This window comes from Panthera leo, chromosome B4, assembly GCF_018350215.1.
Source record: "Panthera leo isolate Ple1 chromosome B4, P.leo_Ple1_pat1.1, whole genome shotgun sequence".
Lineage (NCBI taxonomy): Eukaryota > Metazoa > Chordata > Mammalia > Carnivora > Felidae > Panthera > Panthera leo.
The window spans coordinates 93,662,540-93,681,924 of record NC_056685.1 but is presented as its reverse complement, the minus strand read 5'-3'; the positions used below and the strand labels follow the sequence as shown (position 1 = coordinate 93,681,924).

The window sequence follows — 19,385 nt, the reverse complement described above, 5'->3', positions numbered from 1 at the left end:
GATTCTGGAGATGTAATCCACCAAAATAAACCAAGAAAGAGGAAATTATGAAATACAGGAAACACAATAAATATCAAATATGGAGATAAAAGAAGAGGATCCCAAAATGATGTTGAAAGAGCAAACCCAGGGTGATAAGCTATGTATTAGACACAGACAGAAATGAGTCCCAGTTAGATGTGGTGGGAAATCTTTGGGAATTACTGCTTTAAAAAGATGAAATTGGGGTGCCTGGCTGGCTCAATTGGAAAAGAATGAGACTCTTGATTTCGTATTTATGAGTTTGAGCCCGTCATTGGTTATGGAGATTACTTAAATAAATTAATTTTAAAAAAAAGATGAAATTGACAAAATTCTAGCTGGGTCTGAAGCCTTGAGAGATTATTTAAATACTTTTAATGTGTAAATATTAAACCTAGAGTTTGGGAGGTAAACTAATGAGATACACAGAAAACTAAGCAAATTTAAGAATCATACTGTTATTAGCTCTAGAGAAAATAAAATACTGCATAAAAGAAGAAAATAATTGTATTTATGGCTACAGAAATACTGGGTATTGGTCTAACAAAAAAAATATATAATTACATTGGAAGGTTGGGCGTTGGGCGCCCTTTTGTGATGGGAGGAGGAGGAGGAGGAAATAGAGCCTAATCCTTAACACTGATAGTGGAAAGTCAATATCCTAACATGAACAAATCAAGAAAAATCAATACAAGTCTAATACTTTAAAGCACGGAGGCAAATATAAAAAATTACTATTAAACTAATAGAGTAGAAAGTGATCATGTAAAGAGGGAGAAATGAGGAGGTACATCTTTCATAATAAACCTTGTGGAACTTACCTGACTCTGTAAACATTGAGAATTTATAACCTGATTAAAATTAAAAAATAACTTTTAAAATACAATTGCATAATAGACATGCATTTAATTGAAAAACGTATCTATGAATGACATTGGTCACTTCTGATTATAATTTTTATTAATTCCCTTTAGCAACTTCTAAGTAAATATTTTAAAAATGAGTCCACTAAATACTAGAAATGTGCTCAGGGCTTTGTTATAATTAGTGCCACATAAAGAGCTAAATTATCATTTGGAATATCATTCCACATTTCAAATAATATCCTAGGGTAAAACTAAGCAATATGAAAATTGAGTTTCTCTCAAAATTCTCTCAAAATTGATCAAAAATGATCAACCATTGATACTGATTTTTATTCCATTCCTGAATAAGAGAGAAATTTAGTTTGGGAAGTTAATTGTATGGAAATAACAGGTAAAGGTAAAAAATGATATTTATCAAAAACATTAAGCAAAATCTCCAACAAACATTGCTTTTGCTCTACAGACAACTTTTGCTAATCTCTCATTGTTTCTTCAGTCAGCCTGTGTTGTATGGCGCTTCCTGGATATAGCCCGTCTCTGCATTTAGGCAGTCACTCTTCAAGTCTCTCTCCCCTACTTTGATCCATTCTTTATACACCTCTGGGTAACCTGATATGAATAAACCCATATTTTTTCTGGGTTTATTCATACTAGAATGGTTCCAAAATCTTGAAGCCCAAGGCTGCACCTGTGTTGAAGTCCTCTGCTGCCCTCCCATGGCTAGTCTACACACTACATTCACATAGTCTTGAGACCTGACCTGTGGATGAATTTGTTTCTTTAAGTTTTATTTATTTAACTAATCTCTACACCCCACATGGGGCTCAAACTCACAACCCTGAGATTAAGGGTCGCACAGCCTTCCGACTGAGCCAGCCAGGCACCCTGAGACCTGACCCTTGGAATCCCAGAAGCTGTTGTACTGGAATCATGTGGACCTGAGGAGTAAGAAAAATCCTAGAATGGTAAACATGGAGGAATACACTAAATAATGAGAAAGAGATTCATTCAATCAACTGTTTATTGAGCATGTATCATGTTCCAGGCACTGTTTTAGGTGTTTGGAATATAGGTGTAAACAAGAGTAAAAAACTCTGCCCCCCTTCCTATTAGGACAGTGACCCAGCATAGCGTGTTAGAGATATAACACAGTTAAGAGGGTGTGCAGATGTGGAAGAAGGAGGAGCCAACGAAGGGTATCAGAGCCTGAGTGGAGGCCGTCTCTTCCATGCTGTGGCAGTGTTGGGAGATTGGTTACATACAGACAAATTGATCAAATACATACATGTACTAAGGATACATTTTAAGGTTATTAAGGACAATGGATGCCAGCTTTCTCACCATCAGAGAAGGGAGTTCTCTGGGAACAACATGGGAAAAGAGAAAACTAGAATAAACCCTGTGGTGTGGGATTGGAGTTGGAGATACTGATGTGAATTCAATATAAATGGATAGATAGAGTGACGAGTATTGTGCGTATCCTCCTTCTCCGGCCATTGACAGGGCCTGGCAACAGTGACACCCTAGTGCCTAGATCTTGTGTTTTAAATACCATTGTCCACTGTGAAGGATCAGTGTTCTTTGGAGAAATGGGTGATTTCAGGGCTGGAGCAGGGAAAGAACAAGGTGAGTCTTAGAACATCCTGGGCCAGAAAACAAGAAGGTGCTCAAAGAATGATGAGAACATGTCAACATAATGCAGAAGCGAGCTTGCAGGAGCTCCACTAGCCAAATCATGGACAGCGTGAGCATCAAAAATAAACGATAGTAATAGATTATAATTCATTATAACTTGAATAAAACAGGAAGCCATGAGTCCATACTGATACAATAAATAAATGCATAAGTTGAAAATTTGATAGGGAACAATCTCAAAGTACCTTACTCTTCGCAAATACTTCACAGGGGAGGTGACTTGCAGACATCACCTTCATCAAATGACTGAAATGAACGTCACCAGTAATAGAACATTTCAAAACCGCATGCCACCTAAGAGGGCACAATGAGAACGGCACAGCCTCACTTCCATGGTACTCCTGCCAAAGAGGCACAGCCTAATCTAATCAGTAGAACCTCAAAACAACCTTAGGACATTTTACAACATAACTGATTTGTGGTCTTCAAAATTGTTAGTCGTGGAAGTCAAGGGAAAAAAAAAACGAAGAGATGATCCAGATTGAAGAAAACTAATAAAGACCACCAAATACAATACATAATTCTGAATGAGATATTTTTACTGTAAAGAACTTACAGGGGCAATTGATGAAATTGAATGCGATATGATGATTAGGTGGTAATAACGTAGCACGGTTAACTTCCTGATTTGGGTGATGTTTTGAGGTTATGTAGGAATCACATAATGAACATTTCAGGGCCACATGGGCACCAATTTGCTCTCAAACTATTTAGAAAAATAAAAGGCCTTGGTACTGTACTTGTATATTTGGGGGAAATTGAGTTATTTCAATATGTTTAAAACGTGGGAAAAAGCTGTTTTTTTTTTAAATATATTTTTTTAAGTAATCTCTACATCCAATGTGGGGCTTGAATTCACAACCCTGAGATCCAGAGTAGCATGCTCTACCAACTGGGTCAGCCAGGTGCCCCGAAAATCTGTTATTTTAGAAGTTATATTTCGGCAAGAAAAGACAAATAAAATAATAAATAAATAAATAAATAAATAAATAAATAAATAAATAAATAAGATATGTGGTCTATCAAGTGGCTATAGGCGTGAGTCCTGGGGACCTCCCACAGTTAGAAACTAAATAGCAGAGAAAATGCCAGCCAAGGACTGAGAAGGAGCAATCCGTGAGGCCGGATGTGAATGAGGAGAAGCGGAGGGAGAAAGAGTTTTCTAGAAGTATGAAGTGGTTCACTTCGTCAAGTACTGCTGGGAGATTATGTAAGTTGAACAGAGAATGGGCGATTACTAGAATTGGCCTCAAGGAGTCACAGAAGGAGCCATGAAGGAAAGGTTTCAGCTAACTAAAGGTAGCAGCCAGGTGAAGAAGGTTTGAAAAGAGGCGCACCTGGGTGGCTCAGTCGGTTGAGCTTCTGACCTTTTAAAAAAATTATTGATTTATTTTGAGAGAAAGAGCATGTGTGAGTGAGGAAGGGGCAGAGAGAGAGAGAGAGAGAGAGAGAGAGAGAGAGAGAATCCCAAGCAGGCTCTATGCTGTCAGCACAGAGCCCAATGCAGGGTTGGATTTCACTAACCTCAAGGTCATGACCTGAGCCAAAATCAAGAGCAGGAAGCATAACCAACTGAGCCACCCAGGTGCCCCTGAGCTTCTGACTCTTGATCCAGGCTCTGGTCATCATCTCACAGTTTGTGGGATCGAGACCAGTGTTGAGATTGGTGCCAACAGCCTGGAGTCTGCTTGGCTCTCTCTCTTTTTCTCTCTCTCAAAATAAATAAATAAACATTAAAAAAAAAAAAAAAAACGGTTTGAAAAGAGAAGGTGAGGGAGAAAAGGCAGGTGAGGGCATGGAGTCGGTGTATACAGATCTCTCATCCCAGAAGTCAGAATGATGTAGTTAGAGACTTGTGTTGGTTAATGGAGGTCTTTGTAAGATGGGAGGTTACCAGGACATTTTGTACAATGGCAGGGGTGATCCAGCAAGGAGGGGGAAATTCAGGATGCAGGAAACAGTTAACTTGGAGTAGTGAGAGGGATTCAATCCGAGATTGCATGTGCAGACAGTTATTGGCGGGAGCAGAGGAAGAGAGGTAAGGTGTGACCACTGTCATGGTGGCAAGGAGGAGAGAATTTCGTATGAGGTTGCTTCTATTTTCTCAGTGTCATGTGAGGGCAGGTGATATACTGACGAGAGAGAGTGGAAGATGGGTCGTTGGGTGTGTATGCTGGGTCTTTGAAGGGAGAAGAAGAGAAGTAAATAGTCATTTTGGAGAGTGGGAACACCACCATAGGAGTGCAGAGAAGTCAGTAAGATGGTCATGCAGACTGAGGGCCCATGTCAGATTTGTGGTTATGATAGTGAGATCTATCAGAATGCTTGTGGGTTTTCCTCCAGCAATATCTAGCTATTTGGGTACAGGTGAAGACATAGGATATATTAAGAGTGCCAAATATATATATTTTTAACACATATATTTTTTCTTCAGAGACACTAGATGGGTCTAAACAAAGACAGACAAAGCCTTTAATGATAATGTTTGTATTTTTTTATAGCATACATAATTTCACACTTGTGGTTAATCAGCAATTATTTCAGGATTTATTCATTCTGCATGAATTTAAGTTAATAAAATTAAAGAACAGTAACAACTCATCTAGTCCTTTATATTCCTTCATAATCAGAAAAGTGCCCAGAAGAATTCTTCAAAGGGCTAAAATAGATTGACACATAAATTGTTAATTTATTTTTAAAGGAGTATGAAAGCAACATTTCTGAGAAAACATTTAAACCAAGGTCACACTTTAGAAAAGCAAAATCCTTAATTCAGGCTGTTTTCGTTTTTGTCATTTAGCATTTTTACTTGATATTGTCAAACAGAGTGTTTTGGTTTGGTTTGTTTTTGTTATTTTTCTGTGTGTGTGTGCGTGTGTGTGTGTGTGTGTGTGTGTGTATTTTGTTTTTGTTTTTACTGCTTTTGGAGATGCCTGAACAGATGAAGGCATCAGATGCCTATGAAGCTAGAATTTTGCCTATGATCAATTTGTTGTAAGACAATCTTCTGTTACATTTTTATAAACTACTGGGGAGTAATAAAGATTAAGTCTGGGTTATTTCTTTAAGAACTGAATGTACTGGAGATGTATTTGATAGGCAAGATTTTAGATAAGCTTTCACCAGCATTATTTCTATTAGCAAACCGAAAAATGTTACAGGATGACTATCAAATAATAAACACATTTGTAAACAAGCCTTTTAGAATAAAGACCATATTTTGCTCCTGCATCTGTAAAAATGTTATTGTTTGAAAGAATGGTAGTGTGACCTTTCACTCAATCACTACTCCCTTAAAGGAAAAAGACCTAGAATGAGCTGAAGAAGGAAAACTCCAACAGTTACACTCCACAGTTCCGAACATACTGAGAGACATCTTTGTTTCGACAGTGTGTTTTCCACGCCACCCTGTAGAGAATGGTGAAATAAATGGTGATAAGGTTAAAACACATCTTCATTGTAATACACATACTTCAAATCCTCTGGGAGAACAGAATGTTTTACCACTAAATGGACAACAGGCTACAGACAGATATTGCTATTTATTAAATGGAGAGATGTACACCAAGTATATCGCCTCCCCTGAAGCCCTCACTAGAACACAGAATGCTGAACATAAACATTGACAAATGCATTCTGCAATAGCACCTGCAAAGTGCTTTCCACATTCACTTAACTCCAAAAGTAGTTTCAAGATACGACAAGGAACGGATAGAGTGTTGAGAATCGTAAAAACTCTAGAAATCCTCTAAAATAAATTGAAGAGTAAAAGAGTAAGATTCTATATTTTTAAGTTTTTATTTAAATTCTAGATAGTTAACATATAGTGTAATACTGGTTTCAGGAGTAGAATTTAGTGATTCCTGAGTAAGATTCTAAATCAGAGGAAGTAGATTGTTTCTAGGTAACTCCTTGTTTAGCGTAAGTCTAGAGCTGCAATGTTCACTTTCAGTAGCATACTTTGGTCTTTGAAAATCCTCTCTCATTTCTCTTTTTTTAATTTAATTTTAATCTTTATTTTTTTATATTTATTTATTTTTGAGAGACAGAGTGAGACAAAGTGAGAGTGGGAGAGGGGCGGAGAGAGAGGGAGACACAGGATCAGAAGCAGGCTCCAGGCTCTGAGCTGTCAGCACAGAGCCTGACTCGGGGCTCCAACCCACAGACTGTGAGGTCATGACCTGAGCCGAAGTCAGACGCTCAACCGACTGAGCCACCCAGGCGCCCCCCCTTTTTTTTTTTTAATTTTTAAGATGTTTATTTATTTTGAGAGAGAGAGACAGTGCAAGTGGGAGAGGGGCAGAGAGAGAGGAAGACAGAATCCACGGCAGGCTCCAGGCTCTGAGCTGCCAGCACAGAGACCGATGGGGGGCACTTGAACTCACACACTGTGAGATCATGACCTGAGCGGAAGTCAGACTCAGACGCTTAACCCACTGAGCCACCCCCTCTCACTTTTCTCTTAATCCTAGGGCAAAGTAGCTTTCCCCACGAATGCTTAAACGTACCATGCTTTAATGCCTTGTGGATCACTGACAACCCTCTTTGCACATTTTACAGCTTGACTGATGTTATCTTGCAGCAACTCTGAAAAAGAGATGGTGAGGAATGAGGACAACTTCCAGAGAAATTTCATTGTAAGCTTAGATTTAGCCAGGATTATTCTCTTAGGCTGAGGAAAGAACATTAAAGTAATATTCCAAGAGTCCATTTATCTGTGAATGTTGGGGGAAATTTTTGTTTCATTCCATCCCATTTGGCATGAGATAAAGCATTCTGTTTCTCATTTACCAAAGTCATTGGAAGCTCTGGAATTAACTAATGCAATAGAAGGTTGTCTTTTTAAGTAGGGACTGTAAAAAACACAACAAACAAATAAAAAAAACCAAACAGAGACTAACAACTTTTTAATCAGCAGTTCTACTACCAGAAATCTAGCCTAAAGAAATAATAAAAATGCACCTGGAGATATATGCGCAAGATGTTCATGGCATTTAATAAAGGGGAAAAAGCAGAGGAACCTAAGGGCTTACCAGTAAGAGTTGGACCAATAAGGTATGGAACATTAATTTGTGGAATTCTTTTCATCCTTGAAAAAGAATACAGCTTTGTATTTGTTGACATAATTTTGTGTGATAAAGAGCAAGTCATAGGTAGTATATGTAGTACAACTTCATTTTTCGTAATACACACATTGTTTACATGTTGTGTGTAGGTTCATTTGTGAATGATATAGCTTTATGTTCATATACATGATTGATACATTTTGTGGAAGAATATATACTAGAAGTTACCAGTGGTCATAAATCTCTGGGTAGTAAAAATTTTTATTCAATGAGCACATATGTTATATATTTTAAAAAATAAATCAAAAATAAATTATCTGGATAAAAAATATATTCTGAGATGAATCTTGTCTATTAGGAATTTTAACATTTAAAATTAACAGTATCAATTTTACTATATTTCTCCAATATTTTTGTGCACTAAAGGTTCCACATTTATTTCTATTTTTTATATGAGTTCAATAGAATATTTTTTTCACCCTAATTAAACAAATCCATTAATCAACTTGTTAGGTATAGCAATAATTATATAGGAACTGTATTTTCTGAAGGTGCAAGTTATATGTTATATGTAAGTGATGAGTCACTAAATTCTATTCCTGAAAACATTATTACAGTAAAAATAAGTGTAAAATTAAAAATAAATAAAATTTAAACAATGTCAAAAAATAAATAAAAGGCACCAACAATAAAATAAAATAAAATCATTCAGCAAAAAGGAACATATACATAAAAAAAGTAAATGGCTGTTTATTATACTAACGTCTCTAAATTTCTATGTATTTAGGACATTTCAGAATAAAAAGTAAAAACAATTTTTAAAAAAGGGCCACACAACCAAATTATCCCTAAACCTCCCCAAAGAGAGTGGGAGAAATGACATTGTTTTTGACAAGCATTAATAAATCTATTTATAATAAATTAATAGATCATTTCAGAAACTTGCATATATTAGAAAACATCAACTTTTTATGATATAATGAGCTCTTTAATTTCTTAGGGAATTATGAGGAAGATAATAAAGCATTTCTAGACATTGAAATAGAGTTTTTCTAGGTCGCTGATGAATCTTCCAAGATTTTTCATTTGTATTGAATCTCTGTTCTTGTAAATATAGCCAGATGAGTCCTGTGCCATCAATCAAATATCATCGTGTCTTACCGCTGCAGGATACATGACAGGCATTTTCTGCACGGGGGGTTTTGCCATCATTACACCAGTAACGGCTATTAATCTGAAATATCCCATAATCAGTGCTTCGGCTTCCAGGATTGTAGTTTGTAGCCCTTGTGTTATAATCACTTTCCCATTTGGCCACACACATCCCTGAAAAAAACTTATTTTTAGTTATAAATATCAATACCACCTGATTTATTTGTCATACCATAATCAGTTCTAATTTGCTATTCTATTGTTAATGACTTACTTTATAAGTATAAAGGTGTGTTTTACTTGTAAATATATATATACATCTATATTTAAGATTTTATTTTACTATTAAAATTTTTTTTAACGTTTATTTATTTTTGAGAGACAGAGAAGACAGAGCACAAGTGGGGGAGGAGAAGACAGAGAGACACACACAGAATTTGAAGCAGGCTCCAGGCTCTGAGCTGTCAGCACAGAGCCTGACATGGGGCTTGAACACGCGAACCATGAGATCATGACCTGAGCTGAAGTTGGCCACTTAACAAATCCAGGTGCCCCTAAGATTTTATTTTTTAAAGTAATCTCTACATCCAAAATGGGGCTTGAACTTAAAACCCTGAGATCAAGAGTTGCATGTTCCACTGACTGAACCAGCCAGGCATCCCCAAAAATATTTCAACACTTTAGTGAGAATCCTTTTGTTAGCAAATCATTTTGTAATGCTAATGAACAAGATAGCATACTTTCAAAATATTAAAATAGCTGTTTCTTCCATTGCTATTACCCTTCCCCTGCTCCCATCTTGCAGGCAAGATTTAGCCTAGAATAGGAAAATCAACAGAGTTGTTAAGTGAATTTTAAAATTAATAGCAGATATGTACGCTGATGGAAAAATGCTTTTTATCAGAAAAACTAAGAATTTTCTGGGAGAAATACATTTTCTTAAGATACCTAAAGGTGAATTTGGTTATCAAATTAGAATCTGGTAAACAAGAGATATAGGGGCGCCTGGGTGGCTCAGTCAAATCATCTGACTTTGGCCCAGGTCATGATCTCACCATTCATGAGTTAGAGCCCCTCATCAAGCTCTGTGTTGACAGCTGGGAGCCTGAAGCCTGCTTTGGATTCTGTGTCTCCCTCTCTCTCTCTTTCTCCCCCTCCCCCGCTCATCTTCTCTCCCCCCCCTCTCAAAAATGAATAAACATTAAAAAAAAAAACCAAGAAATATAAATAGGAAAGACTTTTTCATCTATCCATCCACTCATTCATTCAAAAATAGTTATTGGAGCGCCTTGGTGGCTCGGTCAGTTGAGCGTCCAACTTCTGCTCAGGTGAGTTTGAGCCCCAGGTCAGGCTTGCTGCTGTCAGTGCAGGGTCCGCTTCCGATCCTCTGTCCACCTCTCTGCCCCTCCCCTGCTTGCGCTCTCTCTCTCAAAAAAATAAACATTAAAAAATTTTTAAACAGTTATTGAGAGGAAATGTTTGAATTCAACCTGAAAAATATAGTGATCACATTGACAAATATGGACTCAAATATAAAATAACTTTTACTTGGACATATCTTGAATTATGTGGAAGAAAATGAAAAATAGTTAATCGACTATAGTGAGAATAGTAAAACAGGATTTCAAGCTGCATTTCAGGGATCCTTACATACACAGTAATTGAGGGGAACTGCACTGAGAGTTCAACATAGGTTTTTAAAACTTTGCTGTTAAAAATCGCACGTCGTGGCAGGGAAATTTAAAAAGCAGAAAATACTCATTACTCTAGGCTCATTTTTTTTGGAACGAAGTTCCAAACAGGAAATACCTGGAGTCAAGTAGAAAGGACTTGATACATATTCCAGGCACTCAAATGTATCTTTTAGTCAGACTTCATCTGCCACTAAACCTGAGGCAACTGGCAAATTCAGCTGCACTCGAAGAGTGCAGTGGGTCCTGGTGTACTTAGAATGGCATAGAATTTTGCTCTCCCATGCCCTCATTCCTTCTTCTGGCATATCTGATTCAAAAGACACGAGTTGATATTTGTAACAATTGTAAGCACACAGACCCTCAAAGAAATAAAAGAAGTCCATCCATTCAAAGCCTCTTTCTTATTACTCATCTTCTGGCTATTCCACACTCGGCTAACTACTTGCAAGTATGGAGAGTTAACTTACAGGTCGCCAGGCTGACACCTTTAAAGCCATCCATCCCAAGTTTTTTCAGAGTTCTGGCCAGCTCACATCTTTGAAAGATCTTGCCCTGGACGGTGACGGACAGGAGGAGAAGCCCCAGAAAAAGGAGAGCCTTCATGTTGACTAGGAAACCAGATCTCTAGGCTGACCAGGGCAAGCTGGCCTCAGTATTTAACACCTTTTAACTTCCTTCTTCTCCTAGTCCTTTGGGGGCTCCACCCTTTGAGAGATGGGAAAAACAGGAACTGTTTATTGGTTCACTGACTTTAAAAGTTCTTTTTTGATATTTGAAGAGAGAGATTCTGGTGTCCTAAGAATTAACCTACAGGAAAATGATGAAATGGCATTAAAGACTTGGCTAAGGAAGACTTGGCATGGGGAAGTAGGGCTGTTTCCAAAGCAGGAATCATCTCCTATTTTATTATGAATTTGAGCAACTATAAAGAAAAATAACCTGAACGACCATGTTACACAACTGAAAATGGGGTCCAATTTTTTATTTTGCCTTCACTATGTTGTCTTCATCTTTTTCACTTATAATTATTTTATACACACTTTCCCCGAAAGCACATGGTACATTACCGATCGTTTTTAATGGGTATGCAGCATGATACCATATTGCTCAGCCATATTTCACTCTACATTTTTTGTTGCTGTGATATATTTTTTTGCTTATAAATCTATGTTTTCCTATTACAAATAAGCCTCATGTGAACAATTTTCTAACTTTTTGACAATGCCTTATCTCACATTTTGATGTTAGAACATAAGGGGTCATTATATAGCAAGGAGCTTTATAATCAAACCTAAAGACAGGGAGCAGACTATGCCACCTAAAAACCTTCCCCTTTGGCATAAAGATTATCTTGAACTGAAGGCAATTGAGAAGCAGATCCAAGAAAGCTCTCTGCCCTCCGACTATATGCCTGAAAACAGAACCTAAATTTGTACAGAAGTTAATCACTGACAACCTTACAAGACAGCCCCAGAGGACTCCACAGAACAAATTTTACCGACTAGCTATTATCTTCCAGTGGCCACTAAATACTTATCTTCCCACAGTTTGCTGCCCTCGGAAGCCTAAACCTATTTTCCTCTGTTTTGTCACTCTTCTAAAAATGTATTGTTCTTTGGTGAAGATACTATGTAAGCCCAAATTCTAGCCACCTCCTTGTGTTAGCATCATCCGTGCATTTCTCCCAAACACACATGAGATACACATGTTAATAAACTTATTTGTTTTTCTCTTGCTAATCTGTCTTTTGTTACAGAGCCCCAGCTGAAACCCTAAAAGAGTAGGAGGAAAATGATTTTTCTCCTCTGGTACAGCTTCTGCTGATGAGGATGGCACAGTAGAAAGCTGGATCACTTTACTATCCCTAGAGACCGCAGTGCAGCTATGAGGGAACAAACAACAGACCAACAGAAGGTAAGAATCCTTACCACGTCAGTCTCCCAGATCTCTGACTCTAGTACCCAGTGAAGAGAGCAATACAAACATTTCTCTTTGTCCTTTCCTTTCTAAGCTCATAATGGCAGGAGAGTAACTTTGGTAAAATAGATCTTGAATCATGAATTTGGTTTGGGGTTCCTATAGGTTATGGATTCTTAGCCTCCCAGAAGTTTTCATGTTTGCATTGTCTGACTTTTGTGTTCTTTGTCATGATGAAAATCCTGAGAATCTTCATTTGTCTTGTTTTATTACTAAGAACTTGGATCTGTAACTAGTGAGAATATTCTCTCTGGTCTTCGGCACTTGGGGAGGTGGGGTTGTGCAGGCTGTTGGGCTTGCATCAGGCAGCCAGCCAGCAGGCTAGGGTGCTATTGCCATCTCTGTTTTCATTCCCTTGTTTGTGCTGGGAAAATTCCCATTCCGGTACCACCTTTCAGGAAACATAGATTAGTGGATCTGTGAATTAAAGTGTCTCACTTCGTGGGAAACAGAACTTTCTTTACCACCTGTGACAATGAAGGTCTTTGCTTTCTTATACTATCTTTGGAGTGGTTCTGCATCTTGAGAGGGCTATATCATTGGCATTCTCTTTGAGGACATCCCTGTGTCCATGGTTTGCCATAAAAGGCTTATTGATTTTAAGCCATAAAAATGCTTATTGGTTTGGAATCATAGTTGAAGTAGGTATACCTTTGAAAATTTGGACTTTTACATCTAAAGGATTTTTAAGAGAGCTCTCATCCTAAACAAATGCCCTGTTGGTACTTATAGGAAGATCAGATAAGAAAGAGAGGAAGGAAGGAAGGAAGGAAGGAAGGAGAGAGAGAGAAAAGAAAGAACAGCTATAGAAGATACATGGCTAGTGTGAGGGAAAAAAAAAACTTCACAAACTTCCTTAACTAGATTAGGAAGTAGAGATCAGACTCAGAACAAATGCTAAGAACTGCAAAGGACACTCAAGCAGGCGTGAAAGATGAAAATACTGATAGCCGGGAACTAGCTTTGACAAAAGCACAGAAAAGGCACAAGAAGGTTTGACTTATTGTCCCTTACTCTGTAAGCAAATCCCATGAAGTCTAGGCCTTCCCATATTTTTGGCTTCTGCTGCAGGCAAAAAAATTCATCAGACTGTCCCTACCCTTAAAAACAAAAACAAAAACAAAACAAAAAGCTTCGTAGTAATTGTTAGGATGTCCTTGGAACCACAGTAGAGGGAAAGGCCATCTTGCCAGCGCAACCCAACGAGAAGTTGCCAGAACGAATTGGAGGTCAACTAATCACCGAGCGACAGCACGACCTGCCACGAAAAAGGCCCACCTGGACCTAAACCTGGAACCGCTGCAGCTTAAAAACCACACCACACCACACCTGGGCGCGACTTCTCTGACTCCTCTCTCTCTCTCCCTGAGTCACGGAACCTCGTCCGAGACCTTAGTTCCCGATAAAGCCTTTGACTGCTAAAATTTTTTAGCCTCTGACTCTTATCTTTACCCTGCTTTACGCCTGACCCTAACATTTGGTGCCGAAACCCGGGGGGAGGTAGTAGCTCGCCTCCCTTGGCTGAGCTCCCTCCTCGCCAAGCCAGATGCCAACTACCCTACTCACAAGCACCTACAGGAGCCGGTAAGTAAGACAGACCCCTCCTTCCCTCCTCCAACTACGGCTGACACCCACGAGAGACGTCTCGCAAGTCAGTCTCCTTTCCTCCGCATGCCGCAAGGCCCGCACGCCAGTAGGCCCCTTATTGCAGCGCAAGGGACACCTCGCCCTGCCACGCCAATGGGGAGTAACGAGTCTAAACCACCTCGATCTCTTACCCCTCCTCCAATGTCTATTAAAAAACTTCCGGCTCCTGGGCTTACAAGACGAACTTCGTCGTAACTGACTCATCCGTCTTTGCACTGTAGTCTGGCCTCAGTACAAATTAGATAATGATTCTCAATGGCCACCCGAGGGGTCTTTACAATACCAAATCTTAACCGATCTGGACAATTTCTGCCATCGGCTGGGAAAATGGGGAGAAATACCCTACGTCATGGTCTTTTGGGACCTCAGGTCTCGCCCCAACCTATGTTCCTCCTGCCCCTCTGCATGCATGCTCCTTGCCCACCCACAACCCCCCCGACAACCCCACCTCACCAACTTCCCCGATCTCTGACCCATTAGAGGATCTAGCCACACTGCCCACCTGTCCTCGCCCCCTTCCGTACTCCCAACCCCCAGCCGTCCCGCCCTCGCCTCCCATATCATCCCAAACTCGTGCTCAGGCCCCTCCCAGCGAACAGACCCCAGTGGCCATCTTACCTCTCCATGAGGTGGCAGGACCTGAAGGCCTGGTTCACATTCACGTCCCCTTCTCCCTCCAAGACTTATCCGCCATCAAAAAGCGGCTAGGGTCATTCTCGGCTGACCCCACCCAATACATTAAAGAATTCCAATACCTTGCCCAAGCCTACAGTCTCACATGGCATGACATCCATGTAATCCTCACCTCTAGCCTCACCCCTGAGGAGAGGGAGCGCATCCAGGCCACAGCCAGGGAACATGCAGACCAAACCCACATGACCGACCCCACTATGCCTGTAGGGGCCGATGCTGTGCCGGCGGCCGACCCCGATTGGAACTACCAACATGCAGGCAATGGTCACCAGCGCCGGGACCAGATGATCCAGTGCCTACTAGCAGGCATGAGGGCAACCTCGAACAAATCAGTTCAAGAAATAATACAGGACCCCAATGAAAACCCCGCAGCCTTCCTTAGCCGGCTCACAGAGGCACTTACCCAGTATACCAGACTAGACCCTACCACCCCCGCCGGGGCCACAGTATTGGCCACCTATTTTGTTTCGCAATCAGCCCCTGATATTCAAAAAAACTAAAAAAGGCCGAAGATGGTTCTCAAACCCCTATGGCCGACCTGGTAAAGATGGCTTTTAAAGTTTTTAATGGCCGAGAGGAAGCTCAAGAACAACGGCGACAGGCCCGTCTCCAACAAAAGGTACAATTACAGACCCAAGCCTTGGTAGCTGCCCTGAGGCCAGCCACAATAAAGCCCTCTGGACCACGGCCCCCTCCGGGCCCTTGCTTTAAATGTGGCCAAGAAGGCCATTGGTCTCGTCAGTGTCCCCATCCCAAAAAGCCTACCAGTCCATGCCCATTGTGCCAGCAAATGGGCCACTGGGAATCCGATTGTCCTAACCCAGGGGATGACAGACTCGCAACACCCCCATGTGGTGAGGCTTCACCCTGATTGGACTCTGCCTTCCAACTGCTGGAGATGGAGGATGATGACTGACGAGGCCCAGACTCAGTAACTCCGGTGACCCACACCGAGCCCAGGGTAAAACTCCAGGTAGCGGGTAAGTCCATCTCCTTTCTGTTGGACACGGGGGCTACCTATTCCGTCCTGCCGAGCTATTCAGGCCCCACCACGCCGTCCTCCATTTCGGTCATGGGCATAAATGGCACCCCCTCCATTCCCCCATGCACACCGTACTCACCTGCTGCTTGGATGGCTTCCACTTCTCCCACTCCTTCCTAGTCATCCCCTCCTGCCCCGTCCCCCTGTTGGGCCGAGACATCCTCAATAAATTAGAAGCCTCAGCAACCTCCCTATCCGCCTTACAAAGGCAGATCAACTCCCTAGCACAGGTCACTCTGCAAAACCGACGAGCCCTAGATCTCCTGACAGAAGAAAAAGGGGGAACATGCCTGTTCTTGAGGGAGGAATGTTGCTACTACCTCATTGAATCAGGCTTAGTTGAAACCAATATAGAACACCTAAAGGAAATCCAAAAAATTCTATCCGCCCGCCCAGGATCCTCAGACCCCCTAACCTCCTGGTGGCAATCACCCCTCCTAACTTGGCTCCTCCCCATAGTCACCCCACTAGTTGCTATCTGTATAATACTTATGCTCTTACCTTGTTTTCTCCATTTCGTATGAAAATGAATTCATGAAGTTTCCCAGGTTGCATTTCACCAGATGGTGGTCCGGCCATATTCCCGAATTCCAACTCAGACCCCACATACCATGACGTCGCCCTTACGCCCGCAGGAAGCAGCCAGATCAGATCCGCCGCCCATTATCACCAATAAGAGATTGGAATGTTAGGATGTCCTTGGAACCACAGTAGAGGGGACGGCCATCTTGCCAGCGCAACCCAACGAAAAGCCCCTAGTAGCGTGCCAGAACGAATTGGAGGTCAGCCAATCACCCAGCGACAGCACGACCTGACACGAAAAAGGCCCACCCCGACCTAAACCGGGAACCGCTGCAGCTTAAAAACCCCACCCCACCACACCTGGGGGCGACTTCCCTGACTCCTCTCTCTCTCTCCCTGAGTCATGGAACCTCGCCCTAGACCTTAGTTCCCAAATAAAGCCTTTGACTCCTATCTTTACCCTGCCTTACGCCTGACCCTAACAGTAATTACCCTTGATTTTTTTTTCTTTTTTGCTTAGCTAAACTATAAACTATTCAAATACATCAGTTTCCCTATTATTGTCCCTTTTCTGTTCCAGGTTCTTCTAGGATCCCACACTACATTTAATCTTTATTTTCTATGCCCTCCACTTTAAAAAATTGGGTTTTCTTTTTATTATTGAGTTCTAGATGTACTTCATATATTCTGGATGCAAGTCCTTTGTTAGACATAAGCTCTGAAATGATCTTTGTCCAGTCTGTGGCCTGCCTGTTCATCTTTGATTTTTGATAACAAGCACATATGCCCTTGAGTTCCTTCTTAGATAAACCCTCTATCCTATCTCAGTCCCTTGGAAATATTAATCTTACCATGTCTTAGAACTGTAAGTATCCAAGGAGAAAACTGTTGGCTAAAGTAACTCCCAAAACTGGAAAAAACAAGTTTTTAAAAAACTTGATATTTCACAGGCTCCCTTGCCCAAAATTTAGTCTGCAGCCTCCACAGGATTATCTATTAAAGACAAACAAAAACCTTCAAAGTTTTCTCCACAAATATTGGTAAAAGCTGTAGCTATCTAAATGGGTAAGCTTAACTTGTCCCATCTGCCAGAATCACCATTTAGATCTAACTGTTCTTTTAGAAGTTTGTAATACAAGTTTTGTATTATTGTACTTGATATAAAATTTAAAAATTTCATAAAATATTTAAATAAAATCCATAAGACTTCTGTTTTATCTGTCTGGATGTTTATGTGTAGCAATCTATGTATGTTATATAGATGCAGTATTTTTTCCCATCTGGATGGTATACCTAAAAACTGACTTGTAGAAAAGTTCTATTAATTGGCTTGAAGAAAATGTAAGCACTTACATAAATTAAGACTAGTCAAATTAGCTTCTGTTATCTCTACTAGAGATTTGAGATTATAAAATTGTAAATTCAACCTAAGAACAAAAGGTACAATAAAAATGATTTGCTTAATGTATGTCAACATGGCAGAAAAAGCTACGTGTGTAAGTTTTTGTAACTTTTTAGTTTCTTCGAGGAACTAAAGATATTTGGATCTGTTAACATGTTCTTTTTGCCAGATCAACAAGTTATACTATGAAAATGCATGTGTAGAAATTACAAAATGATATAATCATAAATATGCTAATATCACAATGTTAGTATGTAACAGTTCACAATTGCTTACTTCTTGGCTTTCATTGGAAATTGTTTTCTAAAGGTTAAGAATTCTAATGAATATATGTAAATGAAACCTACATGTAGAAATAATAAGGGTAAAGAAAAGAAACTTTAGGCAAAGCATACAGGGACAGTAAAATGTGTTTTTGGTAGGGAAAGGTATGAGGTATGAGAATACATTTTTGTTAAGGGGAAAGTAGAGTAATTTGTCCTAATTCAGAGGTTATTTAAATGTTATTTTAGACTAGAAAAAAACCAAAAGACAAAACCTAAATGGACATAGAAAGTTAGGAAAAGAGAGAGAAGCACTAGGAAAGGGAGGAAGGGAAGAAAGGAGGAATTGTTATCTTGTGTGGTCAAGCTGCTGCTGAAATTGAATGAATTTATTTTAAGGGCTTTAAAAGTGAGCTTTAATAGCAATAGTGTGCCTATGCAAAATTAATTTTCTCTCTATTGAAAGGAGAAATTTTTCTTGGATTATTGTAAAAGATTTTTCTTTACCAGATAAATAACTTGCCTGGAAAATAAGGACTCAGTATCTTATTAAGATAACTGCCTGTGCTTCATGTTCTTTATCAGGTCTTTGATTACGTAAAGATGGAGTCTTAGGGCACCTGGGTGGCTCAGTCAGTTAGCGTCTGGTTCATGATTTCAGCTCAGGTCATGATCTCACAGATGGTAAGATTGAGCCCTGCATCGGGCTCTGTGGTGACAGTGCAGAACCTTCTTGGTATTCTCTCTCCTCCTTTCTCTGCCCCTCCCCCGCTCACACTCACTCTCTGTCTCTCTCAAAAAATAAAAAAATAAATAATAAACACTTGGAGAAGAGGAACTCAGAGGAAACAGAGGCAAAATAAAATATAAATTACAATGAATATATCTGAGAAGTAAAAAAATCACATCTATGTAATAAGGAAGTATACTATAATAAATAATCAGAATTTAAAAAGGAGCTCTTGAGATTTAAAAATATGACCACATTAGTAAAACACTTTATAGAAGAATCAAGAGATAAATTTGAGAAACAGTCCCAGAAATAGATAAAAAGACAGAGATGAAAAACAGGAGAGAAACAATGAGAATTAGAGAACAAAGAAATCAAATATCCAATAAATGGAAATTCTTAAAAGGAATTACAGAAGAAAAAATACAAAATAAATGTGCAAAACTGAAGGACACAGATTTCCAGATCAAAAGGCAACCAAGTGCCTGGCATAATGGTGTGGAATAAAATGTATATCAATGCACATCATCATGAAATTTCAGAACAACGGGGAAAAAACAAAATCTTAAAACTTAAGGATAGTAATCTTCAACCCACAGTCCTATATACCGTCTA

General features: G+C 39.7%; 1 protein-coding gene across 2 annotated transcripts; it reads right to left on the bottom strand.

Moving 5' to 3' along the window:
• Nucleotides 1-5,111: 5,111 nt before the first annotated feature.
• Nucleotides 5,112-16,692, bottom strand: LYZ (lysozyme). Of its 2 annotated transcripts, XM_042944639.1 has the most exons (6): nt 16,355-16,692; nt 15,933-15,996; nt 10,962-11,199; nt 8,810-8,974; nt 7,091-7,169; nt 5,112-5,990 (listed from the first exon to the last, which is right to left on the bottom strand). In XM_042944639.1, exons 3-6 carry the CDS (start codon nt 11,095-11,097, stop codon nt 5,924-5,926), a joined length of 447 nt encoding a protein of 148 aa, XP_042800573.1. In that variant the 5' UTR covers nt 11,098-11,199; nt 15,933-15,996; nt 16,355-16,692; the 3' UTR covers nt 5,112-5,923. The 2 variants fall into 2 exon arrangements, with proteins under 2 accessions (XP_042800573.1, XP_042800572.1); XM_042944638.1 differs by lacking the exon at nt 15,933-15,996.
• Between the last annotated feature and the right edge of the window lie 2,693 nt (nt 16,693-19,385).

Excerpts from the sequence above, each read along its gene's own strand:
- LYZ (XM_042944639.1), bottom strand. The coding sequence starts at position 11,097 with ATGAAGGCTCTCCTTTTTCTGGGGCTTCTCCTCCTGTCCGTCACCGTC. Across the intron at positions 8,975-10,961 it reads AGGTGTCAGCCTGGCGACCT|GGATGTGTGTGGCCAAATGG; the intron begins GTAAGTTAACTC and ends AGTTTTTTTCAG. Across the intron at positions 7,170-8,809 it reads CTGTCATGTATCCTGCAGCG|AGTTGCTGCAAGATAACATC; the intron begins GTAAGACACGAT and ends TCTCTTTTTCAG.